Below are 20452 nucleotides of genomic sequence, written 5' to 3' on the forward strand. Positions count from 1 at the left end.
GCTGTAAGGGGAAGAATCCATTTTTTTTGTGGAATTTCTTTAGTGCTGAAGAATAGCCTCTTTCCAGAGTTTTTGATCGATTTTGAACGCAGTACTATTGTTATGCTAAACAGGATCCAGGAGGTGGTAGCGGTGGCGAACAGTCCCGTTACGGATGCTGTGACTAAGAAACAGGCACTTGAATTTCTGGATCAAGTGAAAGCGGAGCCGAACGCTCCACAACTGTTCGTCAGTCTTTTGAATGACGTTGGTTCCGATGATATTACAAGGTTTGTGGCATTACAAGCTTTGTCAGATTTAATCAGTGAGCCAAGGAGTGATTCACAGCAGTTGGATTTCATAAAAACTGCTGTGGTGAGTTTACTACAGAATAAAATTACTAATAATGTGCGAGATCCTGAGTATGTGAGGAATAAGATTGCCGAGATGACCACTAGGTTGTTTTGCAGGATGTATGGAGAATTCAATGGTAACTCATGGTCTACATTTTTCCAGGACATCATAGCAATTTTATGTATAGAATGTTTAAAGAAAGGACCAGCTCGAGATTTGTCCCCGATAGGCTTAGACTACTTCAATCGAATCTGTGGAGCGATAAACTCGGAGATTGCAGACCAGACATACATTAGATCTCGAGAAGCCCAATTAAAGAATAATAGTTTGAAGGATACCATGAGATTGCAGGATATTCAAGTGATGGTTACGATATGGCTCAACACCTTGAAAAGCATAGAACCTGAACAGCAGCGAGAACTTGCTGTACTGACCCTATCCTGCATCGGTTCATATATCTCTTGGATCGATGTCAATCTGATCGTTAATGATGTCTATATTTCGGTCATTTATGGTTATCTTGACTTTAACACTACTAAAGTCGCCTGTGCCCAATGCTTATGTGAAATAATCTCCAAGAAGATGAAGCCAGTGGAAAAATTGACTCTTCTCAGAATGCTAAATTTGACAGATAAAGTTACGTCAATTGGGCAAGATGATTTAGAAGTTTACGAGCAAATGGCAAGGTTGACCAATTCGATCGGGCTCGAGCTCGCAAAGGTCTTCGAGACATGCATCGATGCCACTCCCAGCGCTGAAAGTGAAGAATGCGCCAAGGCTGCGGATGAACAAATTATCACTCAAGTGGCACCACTTCTACTGAAGTTCATGGATCACGAATATGATTCGGTGACCCAACAATGTTTTCCCTTCATATCTCAATATCTTTCCGTTCTCAAAAAACAATTTGCATTAGGCGGCAAGCCAGGATCTGCTGTTCACATGAACTCCAAGAAGCTACCGCTAGATCCCTCTCACCACAGCTTTCTGTCTTCATTATTATTGGTGACTTTCAAAAAGATGAGAATAGATGACTCCAGTGGCGAAGATTCAGAAGATGAGATCGACGAATTTAATGATACAATAAGATCCAAACTGAAAGTTATTCAAGATAGCATAGCAGTCATAAATCCAGCACTCTATTTGGAAAGCATCTCAAACCACATTCAGACGGAATTGGCAAGTTCAGATTGGAGGGACCTGGAGTTGGCCATTTACCAGATGCATAACCTGAGCGATAGCATTCGGAATAATTTATTCGCTTTAAACAAGGCTGAAATTGTGGAGTCGCAGGCAACTTTAATAATGTCCAAATTTATGAGCATATTACTGGGAAATTCAGCAATTTTCCAAATGGACGTGCCCTTCGTGCAGATTCTATTTTTCGAACTAGTTGTCAGACATTACCAATTTTTAAACGCTGACGACAAGAACGAAGTTGCATTATTAAACATTTTCTGTAGTCCTTTCGGCATGTTCAACAAGAGAGAAAAAGTAAGGCTAAGGACATGGTATTTATTCACAAGGCTCATCAAGATTACCAAACCCAAATTATCAATTGCAATTTTATCGCAAATCATTGGTAAAATTTCACCTTTACTCGCGGTGAAAGCAATCACAGATAATCAAGAGAGTGCGGAGGAGGATACAATTTTCGATAGTCAGTTGTATCTCTTCGAAGGTATCGGTCTGCTAATCGGCGCTAACGCAGATATGAATTATGACATAATGGACGAGGTGCTGACACCTCTCTTCACTAGTTTAGAGACATGCATATCAGCTCCAATACAGAATCCGGCAGTAGTATTACAGGCTCATCATCTATTGATGGCAATTGGAACAATGGCTAGAGGTGTTCATGGTGGGCTAGTTCCAGAGAACCAGGTGAACAACACTCTCGTGAATGAAAAGCTTCTTCGAAGATCCTTGGTTGAGAAATTTTCTAATATCGCAGAAGTTGTGCTTGTCTCATTTTCATACTTCAGTAAGCATGAGAATGTCAGGGATGCATCCAGGTTCACATTTGCTCGGTTGATACCAATACTTAACACAGAAATCGTTCCGTTTGCCAGCAAACTGATTGCATTGTTCATAGAGTCAGATTTGACAACTTTAGAGATGAACGATTTCTTAGGTTTCCTAGGCCAAATGATTCATATGTTTCACAAAGACGAGAGCTGTTACCAACTGTTTGACAGTCTTCTAACCCCAGTGATAAACAAAGTGCACACAAGCTTGAGTCAAATCGACAACGAAGAGGCTCTAGAGACATCCGAGTGGTATGGGAACGGTGTAGCCAATCCTAAGGAGAGAAACGGCAAGAGTGTAGTGGTGACAAACTCTTTCAGAGATAAAATTCTTCTGAAAAAAGCTTACTACGCCTTTTTGCAATCACTGGTGACTAATTCAGTTACATCGCTACTACTGAGCGAAAGGAATAGAGGTATGCTATCAACGGTTCTCCTAGATCTACTGACATACGCCCCACAGGAAGTTCAAGAAACATCTACGATCAAACTAGCACTCAACGTTCTCGCGAACCTTGTTAAGTGTTTCGGATCCGGTCACTGCACAGACGAGAAAGACGTTCATGCTGCTAACAACGAGAAACTCGACGGTCTTAACGAATTTATGATCGCAAAGATCGTACCATTGGTCTTCGAAATCCCATTCAAGCCTGAAAACAAATTCAACATTAAGGATGGCAGTTGCCGAGTGGTGGCATGCGACCTATCTCGTCTGTTACGGGAAACCTACTTGCAAAGTGCTACTGATGCAGATGCCATGAATAACCCATGCCTCAAATACATGATCGAAGTCTACCTCCCACAAGTTCAGTTCCCCTCAGAGATGAGCTTCCAATTTGCCCAGGCGTTAGCTTCTCTCGAAGCAAAGGCATTCGAGAAATATTACGTCGATTTCATCACATCTCTATCAAACTAACTCGGGAAATATTCCAGAAAAATTCCCACCGCATCCTCTAACTACATACAACCTCCAATACACGCTAATTAATATCAACGACCTCTACTGGAACTGGCACGATTTACTGTCGTCTTGAGTAAATCTCAAATCGATATTTTATTATTGAAAATCACATGATGTTCAATTCTCACACACTAAAAATTTTCTCCTAATCTTAAGTACCTTAATCTGTAAAACATATGATAAATGAACCTCTTTAAAGCGTAAGAAGTATATCAGTCGTTGAATTGATCGATCCAACACTAGTGTCACCAGAATTCATCCATTCCATCGAATAGGCTGGTCTGATATCTTTTTTAGAGTACGACTAGTGCTATTTTGAATTTGATTCTCGGTTAAATATGAACGACCCTTTAAATGATCCAATGGTAGTAGCTGTGGAACAAGGAAATGAGAAACTACCGCATTTAAATTCTACACAAAAAGCTAACCCCATAGAGGAATTTTTTCAAGAGTTACACCAGAGTATGAAGTCTGTCGATCTAGGGACTGCTTCTCAAACGACTGAGCAGATCACGCTTGATATTCCACCATATACGGCAGATTATAAGCCAGAAGTATCAAGTAAAAAAAGACATCTATACAGCATAAATGAGCTTCTAGCTTTTTCAAGAGAACTTCCTGCGGCAACTTCGGAAGAGGTCATCAACTCGTTACCAAAGAAGAAGTTTTGGAGATTAAACCGTCGATTCTCTGATCACCAAGCGCATGGGAAAAATGTAGGGCACAAGAACGCCAAAAACATTGGCTCAAATAGGCCTGTATCTAATGATGATATGCCCTTTGAGAGAAGAAACAATAAGAACAAAGGTGCAAGAGCCACGCATCCCAAGAGAGGTAGCAGATTTAGCAAGAATGAAGATTTGATGGAGGAAAAAGATATCGCTGTGAATAATGATGACCTTTTAGCACTTGAAGAAGAATTCGAGCCTACTGGGAATTCGATGGCAGATTTTGAAATGTGGAAGGCCAAGATGAGAGAAATGGAACGCAAGAAGAAAGGTCTACCAGCGAATGATACAAATGAACTACAAGAACCAATTCCGGCTGTTTCCACAACTTCCAGTTCAATATCCGATTTTTTGAAACTGAGTAACAAAATTACCGAGCCAGATGCGGCACGTTCCCAAAGCATACCAGACCTAAAGGCTTCTACAGACAAGGAATCTATGCAAAAGCATGACACTCCAACTGAGCCAGTGGTGGGGACATCTTCCAGATTCTCTTCTTTTTTCACTAACTCTACTTCAAGTGTTTCTTCACCTTATTTGAAGCCTGCTGAACCTGAACTTGCCTCAAACTCGACACACAAAAACCCAGAAGTGACTTCAAGTAAAACCAGCGGATCTAGACTAATGTCATTTTTTAATAAGGAACAAAATGTCGGCGGAGAGGCTCCTGTATTTGTCAATAGCCCCAAAGAACAACCTAAATTCATGCCACCACCTGGTTTCCCCCCACAGAATAAAGCGAAAGAGCAACAGGAGATGCCACCTACTATGCCTCCAATGCAACAAATTCCGCAGCAAATTCCGCAACAAATTCAACAACAGCAACCTCTAACAAACAACGCATTTTTCCAAGGTCTACTGAATAAAGGCAAAGTAGGTGGGAGCACACTACCCGCTGGACCACCACCAGGTGTAGCTATGCCCAGCAACGGCCCTCACATATCCCAGCAAGGCCAACGTCATAGGCAGACGGCTCAGCAAGCTGGAGTCGGCGTTCCACCAGGTTTTAATATGGGTATGCATCCCCCTGGATTCGTGTCACCGATGCAGGGCGGGCCTGTACAGGTGCCCAACGGAATGCCCATGGCTAATAGCACGAAAAATAGCAACAACGGTAATCAGAGTAATAAGCCTCAGCAACCATTACAGCAACGACAACCTCCTTTGCAACCGGGAATGCTTCCTCAACAATTTGTTCCTCCACCAGGATTCCCACCAATGCAATCAATCCCACCAAATTTCAATCCCAATATGTACATACCTTCCAATGGGATGATGCCTCCGAACGGTCAGCAATTCTTCCCGCCAGTTCCACCACCTAATGGCGTTATGAACTTCCCACCATTCCCTAATCAAGCGGGCTTTCCACCTCGAGAAAATAGGAATAAGTAAATTTAGCTAGTTCAAACGAGTAGCTCCGTTTTGATATGTTCTATACATGACGGCGTATCTAGATACTACGTGGTGGTGTCCATATTAGGAATTCTTTTGGATCTCGCATATTTGGATAACCAAATTAAGAAGTTGAATATGTTCGTTTGTACCATTCGTCAACTTCGAATCCGTATTGAAAAGAATCCAAGAAACTTTATTCTTGAAGTCTGTGCCATAATCATCGCTGACCAAGTAATAATTATGTAGTTGCTCTGTCACGGCAGCGACAGACCACCCGCTTTTCATAAAAGTATTGACATACTCTGCAATTTCGTCGATATTGCTTTCCGCTATCTTCGCTGCTAATTCATGTATCGTAGAGTTCGGAACTAACCCAGAAATTTCTTCAATTTCTTGTGGAGTAATCTTTTTAGATCCTTCCAAGCCTTTTCGCTTGTGCGCTGATTGTAATAGTGTGATTGCTCTTCTCATATCGCCGCTTGAAATCTTCAGTATATCATCTAACACACCTTCTTCGTAATCGACGGACTCTTCTTTTGCGATATACTTCAATCGATCGAGAGCGTTCGCAGCATCCAGAGATTTAAATCTAAATTTCGAGCATCTCGAGGCTAGAGGATCGATGATTCTGGTGACGTAATTACAAATCAAACAAAACCTGGTTACCGATGAGTATGTTTCCATCGTTCGACGAAGAGCACTTTGAGCATCGGCAGTCATGGAATCTGCTTCATCCAGTATAATGATCTTATATGGCGGACATGGGTGATTCTCACGATCTTTAGCTGATGGTTTGGAAACTGTCAGTCTTGCAAAATTCTTCACTTTTTCACGAACAATTGATATACCTCGCTCATCTGAGGCGTTCAACTCTAACACTCTTGTCTTCGTCAATTCCGGACCAAATAATTCCTTAGTTAAAGCCAATATCGTGGAAGTCTTACCTGTCCCTGGAGGTCCATAGAACAACATGTGTGGTAAATTGCTCGAGCCAAGGGTCTTCTTCAACACATTTACTGCATGGTCCTGAGCCGCGACTTCATCCAGCTTCTTTGGTCTATACTTCTCAACCCATGGTTTGGAACTCTCACTCTCACCTTCAGGAGCTACCTTACGCCTCTTATTCGAACCAAATCCTTCAAACATGGCCAGCACTTCTTACTCTTCAATTGTATTGCATGGATCAGCAAGCTTTACGTGCATTTTTCACCTTATTAAGTTGAAAATCCGCACTTTGAAGAAGCTCGATGATCCTCATCGCAGTATGTTGAAGACTCTTAATGTCGTCTGATAATGTGCTAGAGGATGTTTGGGGGTCAGATAATGATTCTCCTCATGAAACCATATCTTATGATCTGAATAAGCTGAGAGATAATCACAATAAGAGAGGCTATTTGGACGGAATTACTCACTCAAGGGAAGCCAACTTGCAAAGTGGATTCGATGAGGGATTTCCCGCGGGAGCTAAGCTAGGAATGGAGGTAGGAAAATTGGTCGGTTTGCTACAGGGGCTTGCTAACAAATACGGCGATCAGGATAAATCGTTACTCGAAGACTTCAATACCATACAAGAAGATCTCCGAATTAATAAGGTGCTCACGAAAACTCATTTCGATGCCAACTTGAATCTGCAAGGAGAGCATTCACTAATTGTAAAATGGAATGCTATAGTCAAGACGTATAGTGAAAAGTATTCAATTCATACAGGTTTATAGATAATTGTTAATTAATCATGCAATATTTACCAGAACGGACACCAGCCGATGTAGTGCTGGCACAGGTTCTCGATCGAGGTTGCTTGTTGTATCAATTTATCCACTTGTTCAGGAACATCGAGCTCCTTGAATCTGCGGAAGTCGTTACCGGTCAACTTGTTAGTGATACGCTTCAGAACAAGCATGGCTCTTGCGTTCCTTATTTCGTTTTTATGCTCTACTTCCATCTTTGCCGCCTCCTCAACAGTGATCGCACCCTTTCTTAACAGCTCGCTAGGATTTGTCAATGGCAGCTGAATGTCTGTTTGTTCAGCAATAGTTTGCGTTGGCAAGTCAAATCCCCAATGAATTAAAGGATCGAAAGCGAAGGCTTCCAGAATGGCCATCAGAGACTCTTTGTTGTCTCTCAGCACTCTCATTACATTTTCACAAGTTATACGGAAACTTCCTTCGATTCCACTAACTTCCATGGCATAAGTGAGCATTCTAGTTAGTCTGAAGGGAACTTTCTCGGGGAACTTCTCTCTCAAAATGGCAGCCTCGAAACAATCACCAAAATCAATGTGGATGACCTTTCCTGTTATTCTATCGAGCATTAAATTACTTGGATGACGGTCACCAAGACCAAGGATATAACCAACCATAGACATAACCGCGAGAGACCGCGTATAAGTAGTTCTACGTTCCAACCAGGACTCAGATGATCTACTCTTCAACCACAGGACTTTGTAAAGATCTTGCCCTCGCGTGTTATCCAGCGCGTAAGTGAAAACTTCCACTTTCTGTAATAATGTCAAATTATCGTAGTCAGGCGCCATTTGCAGCATGACCCAGTGCTCGATGTTCAATGGGATTTTCTTTGCCTCACGATGCTCTCTGATGAGTACATGGAAGGTGTCACTGTTAGGAACCCATCCAAGTAAACCAGATTTTGGTGATAGCGGGATTGCAGGATACTGCTGAATGTCCAGATGTCTTTGGAAACATTCTGAATCATTTTGCAACAAAGTGTTCACCAATCCAAAGAGCTGCATAACCAAACTGTCTTGTCTGATGTCTTCATGTCCCTTTAGCATACACTGATAGTCTTTACCATCACTACCCCTGATGGAGAGCTTTCTAGGTCTCTGCTTGGACGAAATAACGGTGAAAACGGGTTCAAAGTGGGCAATCCTTATGATAGGTTTACCAGCAGCGTATGTCCCAGGAACAGCCAATTCCAGATTGCGAGCAGCGAGAAGCTTAGGTGACACATGCTGCAATTCAAGCGTCTGCAACTGCGGCAGTTGCCTGCTGATTCTTCTGAAGACGTTGTAATATATATCCCAGGCCTGATTCAGATTGCTCACGTCCTTTCTTTTCTTGTAGTTTGTGACCCACTCGTAAGCGTCATTCAGATCTCTTCCAAAAGAGTTCTGGAATGAAATCTCTCTCAAAGTTTCGGGGCCACGTCTTAGCATTTCATGTAGTGGCTCCAACGTAGCAAACATTTTCTCCGTGTTATGCTCCCCAAAGAATTGTCTACTGGCATCTTCAAGGCCTTCGTACCATTGCTCATGCCATAATACAGCAACACGAATCAGCTCATGGCTTACTAGTTCCGCTTGGTCAACCAATGTGGGGCTATGCATTCTCATCTTTTCGATGATGGATAAAGCCGCTTTCTGTCTTGAAACAGACTCTGATTTGATGGCAACCGTTAGCGGATACACCAAAGCCTGAGGATGAGCTTTACCAAAATCAGAGAGAAGGGACAACAATGACCTGCTGACTACCTTGTCTGGCTGGTGAATACGAGCAATCAATTGGGGTAACACTTCGAGCCAATTATCAATCTTGATTAGGCTGAATCCTTCGTGCATGGCCTGAGCAGCCTCAGGTGTACCACCGAAGGTGAACCACAGTGTCAATAGTCTCAAAGTATCTTGAAGAGAGCTGGCCTCAGAGAGGGATATGGAGAAGAAAAACCCTTTTATAGCTGGTACAACATGTCTCTGGATCAGTTCGGCCGGATAGCTAATTGGCCCGGCGCTGAATGAATCTGAACCCATCAATCCATTCTCTATACTGTAGACACCATTGGTTTTTTCGGTGCCGCCATTCATCTCCTCTTTCGAACCTGATGTGATCATAGAGATCACTTCAAAGTTCGCCAAAGCCCAGTTATGCCATGCTTTGTACCATTTGTCATCGAAATGAGTGGCTAGCAAATAAGAGCCCAGGATAGCGTCGGGATTCTCAGCTCTCCAGTTTTGTTGAAGTGAGACTCTCCATTCTCCCTGCTTCAAAAAGCATCTTGCAAGCAGTTTCGTATAGTCTTCAACGTGATGAGGGGCGATAGAACTGTTTTGTGGTACGCTCTGAGCTATCATGTTACTTGGGTCTAGACCCAAATCATGAGCCATCCTCGAAGTAAATCCAATCAAATGACGTAGGGCGTCTTTCTGGGATCCAGTGGCCCACAGGTATTTTAGCTGTGCATAGACGACTGGAGGGGGGGCGCGAGCCGTGTTAGGGTGATCGGGATCGCCACCTTCTTCCAGCAATGAATTTAGTGCTTTCTGCGCCAAACCCATTCTTCCCGATTTTCGGCAGAGGTTTGCAAACTTGATCCAAATTTGCATATCTTGTTTTGGTTTGACAACAAGCGATCTGACCCTTAAAACTCTCTGCCATACATCAACATTTTTCTGACATCCCAAAAGCCTCTTGTTCCATGTACTTCTGATGAGCATACGACTCTCTGAACCTTGGGGTAGTCTCTTGTACTTTATGATCTCTTCTAGTTCGGCCACGATTTGCGTCCTCACGACAACGCTGTAGGCTCTATTATAACTCTCGTTAATCAAAGCCGAGATTTCAGTGACCAATAAGTCACGGGCATTGAAAATGTGCTTTTCAGCTTCATCAAAGCTATTGCGATGCAAACATAGCACAGCGTCAAAAAACTCTTTGTCTGGCGATTGAGACTTCATTGCATCAATGTATTGTTCGATCTTATCCCATTGGCCCAACCCCCATGCTGCACCAGCTGCTAGAGGTGCCATTGCAATGCGAAAATCTGGCTTCGAGACGCTCCATTTGTCTAAAGCCAGCTCTGACAGCTGTTCCCATTCACCCAGAGCGTGAAGAGATCTCATCTTACCCATCGTGACTTCAAAAGAGTCCTCTCCAGCACTTGCTCTTTGGTTGTACGCATTTAGGGCATCTTCCCATCGTTGCAACTTCTCATACCATGTTTCTTTCAACTGCAAGTCGTGATGTTGTTGAGCATGCTTCAATATTCCGATAGCAGCATCTGTCTGATGTAGCTGATTGTTGATACTAATCAAAGATTCAATTGTTGATGTGGTTGGTTCTTGTATGAATTCAACTTCTTTGTAATGCAGAGCTTTCGCGTAAGCGTGACATCTTTGAGCATACTGTCCCAATGTCTGAATAGGTATAGGCAGTGGTTTATCATCATGTTCCATAAATTCAACTAAGTTCAACAGGGTTTGATGAATCTCTGGAGGGTTTTGAGGAGACGAAAGAGCTACGCAAAGAGATTGAACTAGGTCTTCTTGATACTGGGTGTAGAGTTCCGTCCAGGAACTTGAGAAAGAAGCATTGAATAGTTCTCTAGCCAGCGGAAAATAAATGCCCGCTAAACCGGAGCAGGCTCTTAGTGCATGTGATGGCGATTCTTTGAGAAGCTGAATTGATAGTCTTCTAATCCACTCTTGCCAGTCTTCTTTTGTTCTCTGTTGACTACAATCCCAAGTATTTTTAAGTGCTAGCTGATTGACCGATAGTTTCTTTGAAGTTGACTCAGCTTCCCCGACTTCCCTTGTATTAGTGTCAAACTCCTTATCAAAGACTATGTTCTTTGGCAGCCCCTCACTATTCAAAAGTTTGTTCACGAGTTGGTCATAAATAGAATGTTGGATGTGGTTTCTGACCAGAGTTTTATTGATGATCGGGATAAATACAGTGAAGTCAGTCCCCAGCTGGAGAAGGAGTAAGCTCAGAGTATTCATAGTTACTTTTGTCAATTCTCTGTCTTCCAAGTTAAGTACGCGTACCAGCGCTTGGACAATTCTTGAAGACATTTCTGATAGATTAATGCATTTTGCCAATTTACCTAATGTTACAATTGCCATTTTTTTCAGAGTGCCTGTCGAGTATTCAGCAATTTTAACCACTGTTGGGATTATTAAATGAGCATAGTCTTCCAAATTAGAGTCAAATACCACTAAGGACCTGAGAATTCTGATGGAGACTGCTTTTTTTATTGACTTATCATTTTCGAGAATAGTCAAAAAGAACGTCAATGTTCTCGGTACAACCCGTTTAAACTCTCCCTCCAATGACCTTGATATAGACTCGATGACGGACAGAATGGTGATTTGTAATTTGGGGATGAAAAAGAACTCCTCGATAACCACATACATCTCATCTACGTGTGGGCGTATGTGCTGTTTCACTATTGATACGAGCAAGCCTAACTGTTGAAAGTAAAACTCCAGAAGTGAGGGAGGACATGAATGCATAACGGAGATAATACCAGGAACAATTTGGTTCAAAAATGGAACACAGCGTAAACCCAGAGTTTGAAAAATATGAACTATAGCCTGAATAACAGCGGTATGGTGAGACGACAGGGAAGGGTCTCGTAGAATTTTCATCAAGGTGTTGATTACGACCGTCGGATAGTATTCTTCATTCGAAGGGGACATGCCCTGCATTAACAGGGCAATATCTATTGAAGGTGCATTCTGTTCCACCGAAATCTTTGCGTTAGACGTAACTTCAACTTCTCTGTGCTTATAAGGATCCAATGCACCTAAAATACCTATGAGACGAACCGTTTCTCTCCTAATATTCTGGGCACTTTCGGATTTCAATATGTTGATCAAGACGCCGAGCAATTCTGGATAGTCCAAGAGAGGGTCAATGACATAACCAGATGATGCCGCCAACTGTCCTAGAGTTTTTAGAGCAGCGTCCCTTTTGAATGAGTTCGACTGATCTTGGAAGGTATTTATTATCAGTGGCATTAGCTCATCCAAGTAGGCCTTCATGCTCTCACCACCAATTACTGAAAGTTCACCAACTGCTCTCAGGGCTGTCGAAGCAACAGCAGAGGAGTTATCTTGTGATTTGGGAAGAAGAACATCCAAGATTGGTTCAATGTAAGGCTTCGTAACTTCTTTACTGGAGCTTATTAATGTGCAAAGTAACGTAGCGCTCTCCTCCTTTTTCCTAGGCATCGTTGAATACTTGAGTTTCGTTAACAACTCCAATAGCGTTTTTCTCAATGAAGGAACAACATACGCAGGATTTACACTGGTCAAACGGCCTATGATCTTTATGGACTCTAACTGTATTGCGAAGATTTCGTCATTTAACGCCATGAAAAGAAGGCGCATATTATCTGGCTGGGCTAGCTGAGGATCGAAACTGGAATCTAGATGTTGTAATATTTCGAATCTTATTTCAGCAACGGGATCTGTAATGGCTACAGCAAGCAACTTACTCAAAACTTCAGATACAGAATTAAGGGCATGCAATGAGGTCTGCTTGCAGATGTTGTCATTAACAAACAAAGCACACGATGTTAACGCTGCCAACTTCCTGACATGTGGATTCTCGTGCTCAATGTAGGATATTATGACCAATCTCACAAATTCCGTCAATGAGTATTTATGTTTTATAGTTTGCAACATTCTTAATGCTTGTGTGAGTAATTGAGCATCATGGATATCGTCATTGACCTCCCCTGTCCTACGGAGTATTCTTTGATTTCTCCATTGGCGAGCTTTTTCTATTGACAGTGGCTTTAATGAAGTCGGCGACCCTGGTTGCTTGAACTTTTCACCGGACAACGTAGTACACAGTAGGTCTAGAAGTCTAGCGTTGATAGTGGGTTCTAGCGCTGGTATTTTTTCATTGATTATGAGTAATGTCTGTTGCATGTAATCTGACAATGGGCATGATAACATGAGGTCCAAAAGTCCTTTATTCAAGTGTTTTGCCAGAGCTGGCCCTACAGCTGAAGCCAATTTTCCTATGCAGTAAAAAATCTCTCTTTCGAACAGCTTACGATTCTTCAGTTTTGTTTGAAGTCCGTCTTTAATGTTATCCAAGATAGGATCCATGTAAGGTACTATGTTAGAGCCGACCTCAAACGCTATGTCTCCAATGGATACTAGTATCGCTGGTTTGTCGGAGGCATTGGCTGAGCTTGCGTTCATGTTTCTTAGGACTGTGAGATAGTGCACCATCGTTTGGTCCAGATACTTTGTGGTGAACAAATTTGAGTCAAATGACGCTAAGAGTGGTAAGATAGCGTATACCTCCTTTCTAATGACATCGTACTTGTGATCTTTATACCTTGCCGTGGATTGGAAAACCTCATCGTACTTCCCACTCAGATAGAAAGCACTCAGCTTAAGTAGTTCGCGATAGACCAGTAAAGTGGCATGTATCGATTCGTTTGTGTTTAACGTAAGACCATAAACACATTCTTTAAAGAGTCTTTCTACCCATTGTTTTGTCAGCGCTGTATCTCTATCCTGTATGATGGACATACATTTGCCCAGCGTCAAGGCCGCATCCATTCGTATCACTAAATTTGTATCTCTGAGAGCTCTCCAAATATTATCGAGAATTGAATTGACGTATGGATAAAGCAAATATGGCGAATTATTAGCCAAAGCAGTTATTATCAACAACGATGCATGCTTCCTATATTCCTGTTTCGAACTAGAGGAAGCGTTCTCAGGTGATGTAGTCAACCACTCGATACAAGTCTTCATCTCAAACTCGACGAAATCTGATGTGAGTGTCCCCCCGGGGACAGCTAGTTTACCCAAGGTGTTGGCCGCCAATCTCATCACTTCGGTATCATTGGAAGGTATCAGCACCCGCAAGTAATTAGCCAGCCTCGAAGTTTGATTCGGTAATTCTTCTGTATGTGCATAGAACCCTATCATTGTATCGACTGCCAAGATACCACCTATCTTTTCATTAGGGCTAGACCCATGAATCAGCTCAAATATCTTGTTATTAATCCTATTACTGAACCGCTGAAACTGCTCAATAGAGACTTCACGCACTAATGATATCAGAGAAGTCTTTAATTCGAAAGAAGCGGTAATCCTTTCCTGTGCATTGGGGCTTCCTAGTTTGTCAAAGATTAGATTAAAAGTAGAAAATGTGCTATCCATGGCCGCAGTGCTGGGATCCGTTTCCACATAGCCTTTCGAATCACCGTCTGCACCACTATTCAGACGAGATCCATCCCCTGCAAGACCATTTGGACCATCTTGTCCAGACGCAGCAGACAATTCATCTTCCGAGTGTGAGTTAGAGGTCAGCTTTTTACGAGACTGATGGTGGCTCTCTAGCTTCCTCCTCAGAGACAGCATCAATCGTTATATCTAGCTAAATGGCCTCCTAGTGTGTTAATGACCTGCTCTTCTGCTCGAGGTCCTACTGGTGATATGAGTTATTGCTTGATTAATAGCTTGGATGTTAGCCAAAGGCGGGTAATACCATCATTCTGAATAAATATGGCTAGTTGAGTCCTGTTTCTAGACTAATCGATGTTCTGAATACCTCGACAAGTATCAAAAAGCTCTAGCATGGTTTGTGCGAATTACGGCTGCTTTACGATCGTTCTTTGAGGTACTAGGTATGTTCCAGGTAAAATTAACTTTTCTACTACTAGAACTAGAAGTATGCAATTCGCAAGGTGCAAGAGCATATACAATCTATTTGAGAGCTAATAGTTAGGTAAAGAATGTCAGTAGATGTCATATCTCTGTATTTCAGGTCTCAATCTCTTCTATTACCTTCCAACACTATCTCGACGCTTGCACCACTCGTAGAAATGCTGGAAACGCCGTTCGACGTTTTAAAGGTAGCTGCAGCCAACAGCGGTCACTGTCATTCCAATTGACCCTCTAGGTTGCACATATCGCCTGCTATCTTCTTTATAATAACTCCTGCTCTAACACGTATATAGTTATCTAGCGGATAGTAGCTTTGTTCGCCCCTATCGAAACACTTAAAGAACTTGCACGATCAAGAAGGAGCATTAAAGGGCATTCAAAGGCTTCTTGTCGAGGATTTAGTGGGTCAATTGGGTATACTGTCGAATCGAGCTACGTTGTACCTTTTTCCCGATCGAAATTGATATAAATTCGTAATAATACGATGTCGTACATGAATAATCCTGCCGTTGTGATGGACAACGGTACCGGTTTGACCAAGCTGGGGTTTGCCGGTAACGATTCTCCATCCTGGGTTTTTCCAACCGCCATTGCCACTGCTCAACCTTCAAATGCAAAGCAGACATCTTCCAACGCAGTCTCTGCTGGTGCTAGCAGTGTCGCCAATACTGGTCAATCCAGTGGTTCTGGCAGGCAATACTTTGGAAACTCCACTTCTGCTACTGCATTTAACAGTTTAAGCTCGGGATCTGCATTGATGTCCAATAACTTAGCCGGGAAGAGAGGAACAGAGGATCTGGATTTCTATATCGGTAACGAAGCACTAATCGCGGCTCAGGGCCCATCCTATGGGCTCTCATATCCTATCAGACACGGTCAGGTCGAGAACTGGGACCATATGGAAAGATTTTGGGAAAACTCAATCTTTAAATACCTGAGAACAGAGCCAGAGGATCATTGTTTCTTGTTGACTGAACCACCACTGAATCCACCAGAAAATAGAGAACAAGTGGCCGAGATTTTCTTTGAGTCGTTCAACTGTGCCGGCCTCTACATTGCTGTGCAAGCTGTCTTGGCTCTTGCGGCCTCCTGGACCTCTTCTAAAGTCATTGATAGATCTTTGACAGGTACAGTTATCGATTCTGGTGATGGTGTTACCCATGTTATTCCAGTGGCTGAAGGTTACGTGATCGGTTCTGCTATCAAGAACATTCCTATCGCAGGTAGAGATATCACACTTTTCATTCAACAACTACTGAGAGAACGTGGTGAAGAAGATACATCTTTGAGAACTGCAGAACGCATTAAGCAGGAATACTGTTACGTGTGTCCCGATATTGTCAAAGAATTTAACAAGTTTGATAGAGATTCTGAAAAGTTTGCTCAATTTGTCGTTGAGAGCCAGGAGAAGACCAGAAGAAAGGTGGTCGACGTGGGTTGTGAAAGGTTCATGGCGCCTGAAATTTTCTTTAATCCTGAAATTGCATCATCAGATTTCCTAACTCCATTACCCACCATTGTAGATCACACCATTCAAGCTTGTCCGATCGATGTTCGTAAAGGCCTTTACAACAACATTGTCCTCTCAGGTGGTTCTACCATGTTCAAGGATTTCGGCCGTCGTTTGCAAAGAGACTTGAAATCAATAGTGAACAACAGAATTGTCCAAAGTGAATACTTGAGTGGTACAAAGTCAACTGGTGTCGATGTGCAAGTGATTTCTCATAGGAAACAAAGAAATGCTGTTTGGTTCGGTGGGTCACTATTAGCTCAGACTGCTGAATTCAAGAGTTATTGTCACACAAAGAAGGATTATGAAGAGATTGGACCTGAGATCGTGAGAAACTTCAGTCTATTCAACATGGTATAGAGACATACATACGTGTAAAAGAAAAAGTTAGGAACGATTCATTATTTATATACGCTATGTTTAGTATTCATCTTTCCCACTAATGATAACGTTGTCGATTTTCAAGATCATTCTACAGAGTTGTGTAGCCAACATTATCTGTTGTTTCTTGCCAATAAAAGGATCCACAACGAATAGTTCCTTCATATCGTTGCTGCCCTTACTTAGACAGTCTACACCAGTGAGAGCAGTTTCTTCCTTGATTTGTTTGCTTTTCAGCAGGGTCAAAGTTTCAATTGGATCCAAGCCAGAGTTTTCTGCTAGAGTCATTGGAATAGTATCTAAAGCCTGTGCAAATGCGCGGAAAGCATATTGATCAATGCCGCGCTGTCTGTCGGCTTCCTCGGAGACTGCAATGGACATCGCTACTTCAGCAGCACCACCACCGTAGACGACACGAGAATCCTTTACTAGGTTACGAACCACACAGAGAGCGTCGTGCAATGCACGTTTAGCCTCGTCAACTATCATCTTATTCGAACCACGAATGAAACAGGTCACGGTCTTGGCATCTGAGCATTGTTCAATAACTAACATACGATCTTTAGTGGTACCGAATTCCATCTCATATATCTTGCTACACTTACCCAATTTTTCAGGCGAAAGGTCCTGGAAACGTGGAACAATGCGACCATGAGTAGCAATAGCAATTAGCTCCAATTCCTGACCACCAACCCACCTTGCCGCTGGTAATTTGTTTTGTAATAGTAAATGATTTGCCTCATCGTCGAAGCCCCATTGACAGATGACCACATCGGCACCTGCTTCTTTGATGCAATCTATCATCTCTTTAAATTTATCCTGCTCGTAAGTTTGCAATTTTTGATATTCTTCAACAGATGAAATATCCAACTTGTGCTTTGTCTTTGGTTTTGGAGGCTCAAATGGACACGTTAGAATGGCAAGTTTAACGTCTTTCTTCCCTTCTGCTGGTAGCACCTCTTTAGGCATTTGAGGGTGTGAAAAATCCTTGTCTAGTATAACACCATCAATCAACTTAGAATCCCTCAAAGAACCACCAACACGTCCTTCCAGCTTGATCAATTCAAAATCCACATCTTTCCTCTCGGTATCCATGACTCTAGTAACTGCATCGACAGCCATTTGGGCAAACTTATCGTGATCCTTAGAAACGATCTTCGACCCTAGCGAAGTCTTCGCAGCTTTGAACAAGTAATCCTTAAATGATTTAGGGTCGCCTGCCACATCGTCTGCCTGTGATTCTAGCTTTTGGATAGCTAATTTGGCCGCATCATCAAAACCATTCCCGATCGTAATTGGGTGTATACCTTTTTCGATCAATTCTAGAGCCTGATCGAGCAGGGCGCTAGCTAGAACTACCACACCTGTCGTCCCATCACCAATCTCATCATCCTGGGACTTTGAAAGCTGAACCAGGAGTTTGGCGATCTCGTTATCTAGCTCCATCTGCGACAAGATCGTTGCCCCATCGTTGGTAATAGTAATCTCTCCATCGGGCGAAATCAAAATCTTATCTAGTCCTCTAGGTCCCAACGAAGTCTTGATGATAGATGCCACAGCTCTTGCTGCTAAGATGTGCGACTTCTTAGCCTCTAACCCATGTTGCCTCTGCTTGTTCCCTTGGTCTCGCACGATAATAAACGGCCTACCCATTTCATCCTGGGCCATAATGGCATTTGATAAGTCCGGCATCTCCATCGGTACCTGTGACATCCTGAAATAACCTTACAAGAACTTCAATTGGCCTATTAAAGACTGTTTGAAGTGCTCATCAGTGGTCAAATTGCCACCTTTGTAGAAATTTTTCACTGAGTCGCACCACACGGTAACATTAACAAGGTCTGGAGTATAATTACTAGTATAAATGCAGTATATATGGCCCATTGAGACTAGTTATTCGTTCTGAATTTGTATCCACATTGTGTACAAGTGTAGAAAACAGTGGCACCTTCGTCTGCGGACCGAAGTTGTAGTGTATGGTAGTGCATTTCTTCATTCCCACATTTGGGACATTTCTCGCGGATCGTGGCTCCCTCTTCCAACTCATCCTTCTTTAACGAGGTCTTAACAACAGATTTCTTGGACCGCAGGGCCGAAGGGAACGCATCTTCTGCGGTGGTTGTGAGAACTTTCAAGTTAGAGAATTGAGACTTTGGGTATGTAGCCTGACATTGGTCGCATGCAATTTGAGAGCCCGAAACAGTATTTGGGTTATCCAGCAGGTTACCACAGTCCAAACAGAAAATAAGCGATCCAACAACGGACATTTGTGGCTATCTTGTAGCTTTTGAAGCTGTTAAAAAGTGTTGATCTTTGAGATGAGCTTAGTTTTGATGAAATTTTGACCACTTCCGTTCCAAGCGATGGGCTGACAAGCGATGGGCCAAAGAACGGTGCCTTTATTGATGGTATGGCCTTCGTACAGTTTTTCTAAGTTGGTATGGAGGGAATGCAGGTTAATGTTGTTTTGAAGAGGAGCTTCAACGAAATCGCACTTCTTTTGAGCTGGTTGGACGTATTCGGCATCTGGTCATTAAAAAACGACCAAGGCAGCGATACTTGGCATTCAAATTTTTCCCACTCTTGGAGAGGTTTATAATCAGCACAACACATTGAGAGGCTACTAAGCTTGTCATCCTCTTCTTGCCACATGTTTGCAACGTGCAAATCGTTGCAATGAAACTGGCGTGAAATAATGAATACTGTTGTTCTTCAACTTTTGCCAATTCAAGTCAACAGGCATTCACTTGAATAAGGATCTCTGCAACACATATACTTGAAGCTTGGCGGCTGAGTCACGTAGCATCATTATTAGAGCCATTCAGTAGTGATCGTTATTCACCAAAGTAGAGCACTGAATAGGTGTATTCAGTTTGACTATGACTGTAGCAGTTAGAGCTTGTTTGACAATATCATTGTCTCATAAAGGTGAGTAGTGCACTATTAGTTGATATTCTACAACCGGGCGCAATTTCAACGTTTCATCACCTCCATTTTTTGATTCCTCCACTGAGATGGCGAGATTTGACTTCAATGACGTCTTGATCAGGTCGTTAGAGATTTGGAATCTTCTGGGAATGTAAATTGGTATGGATACCTTCTTTCAGGTTAAGTGGGCGTAAAGTTTGACTGGCAAATGGAGGCTCCATTAAGTTGAGCAGCACTGAAAGGTTGCATTATTCGCAGGCACTTAATCAAAGTTCAATGAGCCCTACACCCTTCACTCGCTGTATATCCTCTATTTCTTCTTATTCTGATGGCAGTAAACCCCAAGCGCTCATTAGTTTTTGCCTTACCACCCATAACGGTTACGGGCCTGTTGCTTAGTCTGTTTGATACGTTCGTTACGAGCTTTAATGGCCTCTTCATTACGGCGTGCATTTTGGACCAGCGACGTAAGCTGGTTTCTGCGATCGTGCACGTCGGCAAGCGGTGTTGCTGGTTCAAAAGTTTCATTGGGAGCATTGGCGGTCGAAAGAACTGGCTCAACTGCCTGTGCCTGAGCAACTGAGGTTGCCTTTGGTGCAGTGACCGCCATTTCCTTTGGATCAACTTTCACCGCTCGAAAGTTGGATTCTTGGATATCCCACTGAAGCCGGTCATGACCATCAGCAAATACACCTTGGGCATCACTAGTCATTGTCTATGTTTTGTCCTTGTTCAATTTAGTTCCTAATCAAGAAG

The 20452-nt window shown here is 42.6% G+C and overlaps 9 protein-coding genes across 9 annotated transcripts; 4 read left to right on the top strand and 5 right to left on the bottom strand.

The window, feature by feature from the left end:
- Nucleotides 1–102: 102 nt before the first annotated feature.
- Nucleotides 103–3276, top strand: LOS1 (Ran GTPase-binding protein LOS1; the record flags this gene model as incomplete). The annotated part of the gene is made up of 1 exon (XM_003682016.1): nucleotides 103–3276. The coding sequence occupies one exon, from the start codon at nucleotides 103–105 to the stop codon at nucleotides 3274–3276; it is 3174 nt and encodes a 1057-aa protein (XP_003682064.1).
- A 383-nt stretch (nucleotides 3277–3659) lies between these two features.
- Nucleotides 3660–5441, top strand: EAP1 (Eap1p; the record flags this gene model as incomplete). The annotated part of the gene is made up of 1 exon (XM_003682017.1): nucleotides 3660–5441. One exon carries the CDS (start codon nucleotides 3660–3662, stop codon nucleotides 5439–5441), a length of 1782 nt encoding a protein of 593 aa, XP_003682065.1.
- Nucleotides 5442–5525: 84 nt separating this feature from the next.
- Nucleotides 5526–6590, bottom strand: RFC2 (replication factor C subunit 2; the record flags this gene model as incomplete). Its single annotated transcript, XM_003682018.1, has 1 exon — nucleotides 5526–6590. The coding sequence occupies one exon, from the start codon at nucleotides 6588–6590 to the stop codon at nucleotides 5526–5528; it is 1065 nt and encodes a 354-aa protein (XP_003682066.1).
- A 134-nt stretch (nucleotides 6591–6724) lies between these two features.
- Nucleotides 6725–7159, top strand: YAE1 (Yae1p; the record flags this gene model as incomplete). The annotated part of the gene is made up of 1 exon (XM_003682019.1): nucleotides 6725–7159. The coding sequence occupies one exon, from the start codon at nucleotides 6725–6727 to the stop codon at nucleotides 7157–7159; it is 435 nt and encodes a 144-aa protein (XP_003682067.1).
- A 26-nt stretch (nucleotides 7160–7185) lies between these two features.
- TOR1 (phosphatidylinositol kinase-related protein kinase TOR1) lies at nucleotides 7186–14571 on the bottom strand (the record flags this gene model as incomplete). The annotated part of the gene is made up of 1 exon (XM_003682020.1): nucleotides 7186–14571. The coding sequence occupies one exon, from the start codon at nucleotides 14569–14571 to the stop codon at nucleotides 7186–7188; it is 7386 nt and encodes a 2461-aa protein (XP_003682068.1).
- Nucleotides 14572–15361: 790 nt separating this feature from the next.
- Nucleotides 15362–16747, top strand: ARP3 (actin-related protein 3; the record flags this gene model as incomplete). Its single annotated transcript, XM_003682021.1, has 1 exon — nucleotides 15362–16747. The coding sequence occupies one exon, from the start codon at nucleotides 15362–15364 to the stop codon at nucleotides 16745–16747; it is 1386 nt and encodes a 461-aa protein (XP_003682069.1).
- Nucleotides 16748–16807: 60 nt separating this feature from the next.
- CCT5 (chaperonin-containing T-complex subunit CCT5) lies at nucleotides 16808–18481 on the bottom strand (the record flags this gene model as incomplete). The annotated part of the gene is made up of 1 exon (XM_003682022.1): nucleotides 16808–18481. The coding sequence occupies one exon, from the start codon at nucleotides 18479–18481 to the stop codon at nucleotides 16808–16810; it is 1674 nt and encodes a 557-aa protein (XP_003682070.1).
- A 176-nt stretch (nucleotides 18482–18657) lies between these two features.
- Nucleotides 18658–19035, bottom strand: RPA12 (DNA-directed RNA polymerase I core subunit RPA12; the record flags this gene model as incomplete). Its single annotated transcript, XM_003682023.1, has 1 exon — nucleotides 18658–19035. The coding sequence occupies one exon, from the start codon at nucleotides 19033–19035 to the stop codon at nucleotides 18658–18660; it is 378 nt and encodes a 125-aa protein (XP_003682071.1).
- Nucleotides 19036–20060: 1025 nt separating this feature from the next.
- Nucleotides 20061–20408, bottom strand: TDEL0F00500 (PRCC domain-containing protein; the record flags this gene model as incomplete). Its single annotated transcript, XM_003682024.1, has 1 exon — nucleotides 20061–20408. The coding sequence occupies one exon, from the start codon at nucleotides 20406–20408 to the stop codon at nucleotides 20061–20063; it is 348 nt and encodes a 115-aa protein (XP_003682072.1).
- Nucleotides 20409–20452: the final 44 nt, after the last annotated feature.

Source organism: Torulaspora delbrueckii, chromosome 6 (genome assembly GCF_000243375.1).
Source record: "Torulaspora delbrueckii CBS 1146 chromosome 6, complete genome".
NCBI lineage: Eukaryota > Fungi > Ascomycota > Saccharomycetes > Saccharomycetales > Saccharomycetaceae > Torulaspora > Torulaspora delbrueckii.